This window comes from Engraulis encrasicolus, chromosome 24 (assembly GCF_034702125.1).
Source record: "Engraulis encrasicolus isolate BLACKSEA-1 chromosome 24, IST_EnEncr_1.0, whole genome shotgun sequence".
NCBI classification, from domain to species: Eukaryota; Metazoa; Chordata; class Actinopteri; order Clupeiformes; family Engraulidae; genus Engraulis; species Engraulis encrasicolus.
Window position 1 is genome coordinate 45,167,431 of NC_085880.1, and position 9,646 is coordinate 45,177,076.

Genomic DNA, 9,646 nt, shown 5'->3' on the forward strand with positions numbered 1-9,646 from the left:
ATCAACGGTCATCAGCCATAAAACAGCTACTAGGTAGCCCTTCAGGAGCTTCTGAGGTGCCCACCAAGGATGTTCATAAATAGTGACAACTGCAAGATTTTTGTCACACTTAATGTTTTTTCTTAATTATATTAAATATTATTGTATTATAATAAAGAATATTTCTGTATTACCTAGCACATGTGCATCCAATCATAGTGTGATTTGAGAAAGATGTCAAGACAGTCGGTGGACGATTTTGAACCAACAAATAGCACTCAGGTAGCCCTCAGTAGCTCTCTGGTGGCCCTCGGTAGCCCTCAGTAGCCCTCAGTAGCCCTCAGTAGCTCTCTGGTAGCCCTCGGTAGCCCTCAGACCCAGAAAAGTTTGGGACTCCTGGTCTGTACAGTATTGGTATTTGGGAAAGGCAAGGACTTAACATGGAACTAATTATCTCAAATAATGAAACATAATGGCATTCACAGGACAAGTCACAAGACACTGTTTTGTAAAAGTTTAATTGTTTCAAATTATTTACATAGTAAGGCTACTGTGTGTGAATTGTTAAGACTGCGAGTGCATTCTGAAACAGATTGACAGATTGGGTACAGCAGGGGGTGTGGGTCAAAGAGAGAATATTGGCCCCACAGCAATAACAACAACAAAACTCTTCAAACAGCTCATCTCAAGTCTTGTTCCGGACTTCATCATGAAATCAAAGGAGTTAAATTAGCATTCCTACTCCTCCTCATTCGTACACTGGCGGCGTGCCATGGGGTAGGTGTAGTAGAGCATTGATGGAGCTTAAGTGTCACAGTTGTATTGTGTTCACTATACAGTATCTACCCGTTGAATCAAGACAGAAGTTACACCGTCGAAACAGCTCAAGTAAAGGATAAAACTTTAACATGTCTGAAACAAAAAAAAGAAAAACCATTGCAATGTCTAGCTGACTATGGAATTACCTGTTTGAGATGGAAACAGGGTTCTGGACCACACTATGATAAATGGTCCCCAACCAGGAAATGTTTTAGTCATCAATATGTATAAAATATATATTTTTTCGGAGTATATTGCAATTCAATATATTCAATTTCTCCTCATAGCCAGAATAGTCTATACATGTAAACAGGCAATTTTGCACAGTTTTGGTTTGTCATGGATCAACAGCAGCCAAGCTTTCATAAAATAAAATAAAAAATGGTTACGATGACTTAAGACCATGAAAATTATTAAACACAATATATGTTTGTTTTGTTTTGATTTTCCAAAGAGAGATTATATTCTCTTTGGCACATGGTTTACATAGATTTATAATGGTAAAAATGAAAATATATATTTCATAAAAACAAGACAGAATCCATGCAGAAAATCCTTCAGAAAATCATGCCCAACATCATCAAACGACATGCTCTCTCATAACCCCGGCTAATACAATGAGGGACATTCCCGTCACTCAGCCATCAAAACCAAACGCAGCTAATATATTGCAATCTGAAGCAGTGTGAGTAGATAGCATAGGCTGCAGCAAATTATTTACAATAGCTTTGCGGAATAGGAATAACAGAGCTGGGCTGTGATTGGTCATTGCGAGAGTTGTAACAGGCGGGCCTACCGGCACATGATTGTGATTACTCGCTACAGTGATGAGTACTGATGATGAATCATGAAAACAAAAACAAAAAAAATCTGCAAACATATCTTGTGCGTCTGTTCTTTTTTGTGCGTGTGAGATGAATTGCATGTTTTCACAGTTATAGTCAGGCCCTTTTGGGAAATTGAACAACTAAATCAAACAAAACAAAACAACACGCACATCTAATCTGATCCCTATGCATGAGTGACCTGAATTGCCTCGCTGAGTCCTTGACCTGGTGTTTTATAGCGTCAGCAAGGTCCGCTACTATCAGCAGTGGGTTAAAGGTTTAACCACCCTTTGCCATGAAGAGGTCGCCATGAACTGAACGCAAAGGTAAATAGTTGCCTGTGGGCCTATCCCATCCTTAATCTCCTCAGGCCCCAGAAGACCCTTGCTATGTCTCCTCACAACACAACTGCACCGTCCTGCACACCTATGTACTCCCCCTTACGCGCCCTCCCTCACCCATAAAAGCCTCATATCATCTGAGTGTGGAAGATTTAGGTTACTACAACCGCCTAAACCTCTCTAGATGAGAGTATCACGTCCTTATTACAGCCAGAACTAAAATAGAAGAAGATGTCCATGAATTGCTCCGGCTAGCTCTTCATCCCCTGGAACAATACGTGTTTTGCTTTTCTGATCTGGATTAAGGTCATCTGTGATACCTTTTTTTTTTTAAAACGTTGGTAGATCCAATTCTCATAAGATGTGGCCAAAAGGTTTTAGTCGTGTTTCTTTGCGGGATTGCCAGTAGGTACATCGTTCACAGACATGGCATTTCTTGAAATATAAAAGGTTGTGGACCAAATAGTCTTCTTGGCTATCTTGTAAGGCTGTCTATTGAAAAAAAAGATTGTTTAACTTCTAAATGCAATAGAAATTCAGATCAAAAACAGACCTTAACCGTTTTTGTATACAGTAAAATGTCGTTGACAACCGTTGATGCTATGATGATTTTGATAAGACATAAACATAAAATCACAGTGTTTCTTCACTCTCCTGCTGTTGCATGTCATAGTAGAGAAGAGTCCAGGGAGGCCAAAGGCAGACCACGTCCTTTAAAATATATATATATATTGTCCTTTCTCCTGTGTGATGAGGTCACACTGTGGGTTACCAGAAGACATGGCCGTTTAGAACTTCAGAGGCTTAGCAACCTCCCAAGAGAACTCGCTCCTGCCAAAATGGCCGTAGCAAGCGGTATTCTGATAGATCGGCCTCTTCAGGTTCAGGTCCCTGTCGAAAAGCACATGAGAAGGAAAATCAACATTCGTCATAAAAGATCCAAAATACTCTTGCACGGCTAACTGTAATTTGATGTTGGGTGCTGGTGAATTGCAGGTTCATAATTCGTATTAAATTAAGTTATCTCCTTATCATCTTTTTTAAATATTGAGTAATGATATGCAGTGATTCTCCTTTCTTGCATTTATCCTGTGCTGTATATCCAGTTGATGTGCTTGAATTTTCATCAACATTTGAAGTGTTCATCTTTTTCCACATAGGATCTAAATCGAATCTATCTCTAACTCGTCAATTTCTGACCTTTAACCAGACAGCAGTTTTTGAAATCGAGGGTATACCTGCCACAATTGCATGTCGACTAGATGGCCTAAACCTAGATCTTTCCCCAACCCTAACCGTCAGTAAAGTCATGCTGCCACAAGGTGGAGCCTTCGAGGCGCACGTCACATTTTGACTCCATGGGCATACCTTAGACGTAAAAAATTGCAGTCTAGTCAATGGAAGTCAATTGAGTTGGGATGATGCAATGTAGTGTGTACATGTGTGTGTGTGCGTGCATGCGTGCATGCCTGTGTGTGTGTGTGTGTGTGTGTGTGTGTGTGTGTGTGTGTGTGTGTGTGTGTGTGTGTGTGTGTGTGTGTGTGTGTGTGTGTGTGCGTGCGCACGTGCGCGCGTGCGTGTGCGCGCGTGTGTGACCTACCGGACGATGACTCCTGGTCGAAGGTCGAAGTTCTTGTTGACGATGTGGAGGAGCTCCTGCTCGCTCTTCTGTGAGGAGCCGTAGGTGAAGACGGAGATGGAGAGAGGATGGGCTACTCCAATCGCGTAGGACACCTGGACACAGTCAGAGGCATGTGCTCAACAAAACTGTCAATTGGGCATTGTCACCTTGGGTGCGTTTCTTGAAAGCATAGTTGTTAGCCAGTTAGCAACTTGGGTAGTTGCCGATGGGAAATTGCATTGCATGCAAACAGCAAAGTAGATAAAATAGTTGGCAACCATGGTTTCAAGAAATGCACCCAAGAGTTGTAGCGTACACTTGTAAAAATACTTCTAATTCTACCGTAAATTATACAACTCTGATTATCTCAATAATATATGTTGTTATTTATGGCAGTCTGCAACGCTTTAAACGTAAACCAACACTGCACTATCCACTAGCCGCTGAAACTATCTCTTCTGCATGTAATGCCATAATGAATGAATTCATGATATGAATGAATGAATGAATAATGACTGATCAATCTGTGAATTTGAGTGTGTAAAGTGCACAAAGTGACAACTTACCTGCACCAGGACACGTTTGCAAAGCTTGGCCTTCACCAGAGACTTGGCCACCCATCTGGCTGCGTAGGCTGCTGAGCGATCCACCTTGCTGAAGTCCTTCCCAGAGAAAGCACCGCCGCCGTGGGCACCCCATCCTCCGTACGTGTCCACAATGATCTTCCTCCCAGTCACGCCGGCATCACCCTGCGGAGAGGAGAGGAGAGGAGAGGAGAGAGGGATGAGGAGAGGAGAGGAGAGGAGAGGAGAGAGGGATGAGGAGAGGAGAGGAGAGGAGAGAGGTATGAGGAGAGGAGAGGAGAGTAGAGTAGAGGAGAGGTCAACGGGTACACGTTGGACCGTTAGATCTGTAGACAAGCTACCGTAGGATTGGCAAGAGATTTGTGAACAGCTGAGCGTAGAGCTGAGACGCAAGGCAGTCGAGGGTTTTTTTGGCGCATGGAGTAAATATTTTCGGGTGATGTTAAAACCGTGCCGTCTTATTAATGTTGTTGCAAGTGATCTTGGAGCCCAGCTCTGGCCTTCCTCCCAAAAATCTTTCATTTCTGCTCGGACGGCCAAGGCAAACTTCGCAGTAAGCCGACATAATCAACTGCGGATCTCGTGCTCGAAAGCCCCCTGACCCCGACAGAACAGAACAGAGGAGCGGAGCAGGAGATTGGAGTGTGATCTCAGTAAAAAGAAAAAAAAACAACAGTGTTAACTCAACATTTAGAGAGTCAATTTAACATCTTCTGGAGTGTTTTTGGTTCCAGAGTACTCTCAAAGTGTTGAATTAACACTGCATTTTTGTACTGTGTAGTACAGGAAAGATAAAGGTCTGCAAAGCTTCCAAACAGGCCGTGCCATTAAACTCTGAGCATCGAACAGTATTTTTAACAGAACCTTTACTGTTTCCTTAAAGTTATTTTCTGTTTGGTCCAGCACCTGTGCTTCTGATGTGTGCTGCACACATTATCTGACTCTTGGCTAGTATGGTAAGTGACCTGACCAGAGGATCGCCGATCCCAAAACACCCAGTGGCCTCCAGAAGCACCATGGCCTTGATAACTACCTGACGTGTACCTCACACAATGGCTCTACAATACCATGCGAGGCGCACCATAATATCCTCTATACCAGTGGTTTCCAACCTATGGGCTGGGGCCCACTGGTGGGCCCTGAGGGTATTCCAAGTAGGCCTTGAAATCATTTTCCAAAAATAATAATCATATTTTGTTGTGTGTTGCAGTTGATTTATTTGAGTTTTATTCTTAATTGGGTCAGAGGTGGGCCCCGGACATTTTTGACAATTTCGAGTGGGCTCCAAGTTGAAAAAGGTTGGGAACCCCTGCACTATACAACACCTGACCTGCACCTCACTATACAATGACTCTGCAATACTGTATTCTCACCTGTGGTCCTCCGATGACGAACCTCCCGCTGGGCTGCAGGTGGTAGATGGTCTTGTCGTCCAGGTACTTGGCGGGCACCACGGCCTTGATGACCTTCTCCTTCAGGATCTTCTTCTGGTCCTCCAGGGAGATGTGGTCGTCGTGCTGCACCGAGATCACTACCGTGTGGACGCGCAGAGGGATGACGGCGCCCTTCTCCTGCTTGTAGTGCACTGTCACCTGGGGAAGGGAAGCACCATAAGAAGAATAGCTTTAGTTATCTTTTTTATTTGTTTATTATATTTTTAAGTTCTTTTCGTTCATTCCTGAATGCTATCGTATTCTATGACGGCACCCTTCTCCTGCTTGAAGTGAACTGTCACCTGGGGAGAGGAAGTCCATGGAGCAAAATAAACCATTAGCGATCTTTTTTATTTGTTTATTACCTCTGCCAAGGAGGTTATGTATTCAGTCGCGTTGTCACCTCCGCCAAGTAGGCCTAGGTTATATCTTCGGTCGGTCGCTTTGGTTTGTTACTTCCGCCAAGGAGGTTATGTTTTGGGTTGCGTTGGTTTGTCTGTCTGTTTGTTTGTCTGTCTGTTTGTTTGTATTTCAACAGGATAACTCAAAAGGTTATGAACAGATTTGCATGAAAGTTTGTGGAGTTCACCAACTTTGACATTCCAGTTTCTACAGCTACAGCTACAGCTACAGCTACAGCGTCCGTGGCAGAGGTCTGCATTCTCTGAGTGCATTTGTAGCTTGTTTATATTTTAAGTCGTTTTGTCTTCCTGAATGCTACATTATTCTAGCCTAGCAGTGCCTCACCGCACCAACAATGAGGTACAGAAGTAAGGATGGCACACAGTATTTAAATGACCGTGTGGTCTAGTAAAACCAAATAGGGAGCAAAAAAAGACAAAAAGTCTTCTTCGTGTGTCTTTAAATGTTCATGTGGGCATTATGTGTATTTGTGTATGCTTGACACCTTAATTTCCCCCTGGGGATCACTACGGTTACTCTACTCTAGGCCACTCCACTCTACTCAAACGTATGGGTAGCCATAGGAGAAATCCCGCTGTGCTGTGCTGAAATCTCTCAGTGTTGTGAAGACAACATGTTATACACCATGACCTAACAGATGTTCAAGACTAGGCCTGGCGAACACCAGCAGATTCCAGCCTGGGAGAAGGGAAGGGCGTGGCAGTGCATCATGCCAAAGTGACACATATGATCTGTGCATCAGGTCAAAAGGCCACCATACAATCTGTACGTCAGGCTGTTTTTATTACATGCATCTGCACCCTCTTTGGGACCCACTATGCACCAAATGTTCCGCAAGTGTGCCGGTAAACATGAGAGAGTGTCCCCAACCTGACCCACCCCACCCCAGCCCAGCCTCCTGCCTCTGTGCTATCTGGAGAATGCTGGAATCTCTTAAATAGCTCAGGAGGAGTATCAGCTTTCCCCACTGGACACTAGTATGAATGAATCCCTGGTATTCACCAGGCGCACCATACTGTCTTCAGTGGTGGGGGGTTACTACCAGTGTTGCCAGATTGGGTGGTTTCCCCGCTCAATAGGGCTGATTAGTATGGTCGTCTGCATGTAAAAATGGGTAAAAAGGGCATTTGGGTGCACGTTTCTGCAGACTTGTAGCCATGGAAATCAATGGAATTCAGTTGAATTTGGGCAGGATTTAGTGCATCTTTTGATCATTTTTCGGGCTGGAAATCATCAGTCTCATCTGGCAACCCTGACTGGCCTCGGTGGTGGGGGGTTGGTGCTTACTATGTTACTTTCCCATGGGCCTTTTCTGGGGGTGCAGGCCAAGGGACAGGGGCACGTGGGTTAGTATGACATGCACATGCCATTCGGTCCCTGCACCGATTACAAAATAGTGTAACTCAACACTGTGTTGACGCCAGCCAGGTTGTGGAAAGCACAAACGTTAGATGAGTCCAAGCCGTGCAGTTGAGTTGAAAAAGAACTCACAATTCTCTATTTAGATCCGTTTGAAACAAACAAGTTTGAGGGAGATTCCTAATGGTCCATCCCAAAGTCATGGCACAGGTCTGCGTTATGCAACAGGCAATTCAAGAAGATAATACTGAGAGCTAGTTGTGTTTTTCTCATTAATTTCTTGAGTTTCCCAACTAATTGCTTCCAAAAATTGCCCATTTGAAACATCCCAGGAGGATACAGTTTCCTGCCAGAATAGATCCTGCTACCCACTATGATACTGGACCAAAAAAGAACCCCAACAACAACACAGCAACTGTTGATCCGAAAGAGCCTGATACAGGGCCATGGGAGTAACTACCATTGAGGACACAGAGGTCATGTCCTCTGTATTTTTTTCGGTGATGTAAAATGTATCTATTGATGAAAACCGATATATGATCAACAATGACAAATTCAGTCTATATAGGCCAACCCCAGTTGGCAGTGTTTAATGAAAACAAGCTTAAGAGTTTGACTGAAGTGTTTGAAGCAATCTAAAAGTACAGTATGCAGTGCAGCATGCAGTATTTGACCTCTGTATTTGAAATGTTCTTGTTACGGCCCTGTACGGGGCGAATAGAAGGAGTGCTGAAAACTCACCTGGGTCTTGGAGTCGGGCCGCAGCCAGGGGATGGTGCCATTGCGTCTGAGCTCGGCCATCTTGGCATTAAGCTTGTGGGCCAGCACAATGGTGAGGGGCATGCACTCCTCAGTCTCGTCTGTAGCGTAGCCAAACATCAAGCCCTGCAGGAGAGATTTGAGACATTAGAGAGAGATCTGACTGGCTCCTTCTTCCTGATTTGTGCGAAGATAAAACAGCAACAACAAAACCTCTAACTCTTCCTCCACCTCTACTGTGCTGCTGCAGTATTACTTTGAAATCTTTTCACCTGGTCTCCAGCTCCGATGTCCTCTTCATGGCGGTCGATGTGCACACCCTGAGCAATATCGGGAGACTGCTGTTCCAGAGCCACCAACACGTTGCAGGTCTTGTAGTCGAAACCTGAAGTTACGTGCAGCATGAGGGAAATGGGACAAGAAGGATGCAGAATGAAGAAGAATGTTGTGTATTGAACAATACAGATTTTGGATTTGTTGCTGCATGCATGAAGAATGGTAAATGGACTGCATTTATATAGTGCACTCAAAGTGCTTTACATTGTATGCCTCACATTCACCCATTCACACTGTCACTCACACAACGGTGGCAGTGGTTGCCATGCAAGGTACCACCCTGCCACCAGGAGCAACTTGGAGTTAAGCATCTTGATTAAGGACACATCGATGGGTTCAGGCAGAGAGGGGCTCGAACCAGCAACCTTCTAGTTGCCAAATAGGCTCCTCTACCACCTGAGCCACCACTGTGTAGCAGGACACCATGAGTGTAATGTGACAAGAAGGATGTGCAGAATGAAGAAGAATGTCTTGTTCTGACCAATACGCATTTTTTATTCATGCATGCATTAAGAAGGTGGATGAATGTCTCGACCAGGGGCCTATGCTAAGAAGCTGGTTCAGGAGTAAACCAGGTTAAGATGAGAGGTAAATCATCTAATAGAAGAGCCTGGAGTCCTCATTTTCATGAGAATTTATTAGATGATTTACTCCTGAACCAGCTTCTTCGTACAGGCTACCCTTCAGCTTACCTTTATCGGAGTTGTCGTAGCCGATCTGCTTGATGGCATCTCGCACCACCTTCTGGTAGTCCACATTGGCACGGGACGTGATCTCCCCACACAGCAGCACCATTCCCGTCTTGCACACGGTCTCTGTGGCGACCACAAACACATACCATTAACATACATTCCATGATTCAAGATTCAAGTGTATATTGTTACATAGGCCTATCGTTTATGATCTTGTTCTCTATTCTTGTCTTCAGCAGTATTGTTCATACTTGAACACAAGCAATGTGCACGTAAAAATGCAGTGTTAACCCATTGATGCCTAAAGCACCTGCAAAAAATGCCTGCTGAATGCCTAAGCTCTTGTTGGGAAAGTTGCCCTCAGCCTATAAAAACCTAAATATCTTAGCCTCTGATGCACATACCCTCATTTTTATTGAAAAAGCTAAAATCTCAAGAGCCTGAATGCAGCGTATATGTGTCTCCAGGCATCA

The 9,646-nt window shown here is 44.1% G+C and overlaps 1 protein-coding gene across 2 annotated transcripts in view; it reads right to left on the reverse strand.

The window, feature by feature from the left end:
• Positions 1-478: 478 nt before the first annotated feature.
• The window catches only part of mat1a (methionine adenosyltransferase 1A), a 12,403-nt gene continuing 3,235 nt past the window's right edge, over positions 479-9,646 (reverse strand). Inside the window, exons 3-9 of one of the 2 annotated variants that reach the window (XM_063191534.1) lie at positions 9,174-9,296; positions 8,418-8,530; positions 8,128-8,271; positions 5,545-5,763; positions 4,154-4,336; positions 3,567-3,700; positions 479-2,857 (exon numbers count right to left, since the gene is read on the reverse strand). In XM_063191534.1, coding sequence (XP_063047604.1) covers positions 2,755-2,857; positions 3,567-3,700; positions 4,154-4,336; positions 5,545-5,763; positions 8,128-8,271; positions 8,418-8,530; positions 9,174-9,296 — 1,019 coding nt within the window. In that variant the 3' untranslated portion in view covers positions 479-2,754. Of the gene's footprint in view, positions 2,858-3,562; positions 3,701-4,153; positions 4,337-5,544; positions 5,764-8,127; positions 8,272-8,417; positions 8,531-9,173; positions 9,297-9,646 lie in introns of those variants that run through there. The other variant, XM_063191535.1, reaches the window with a different exon arrangement.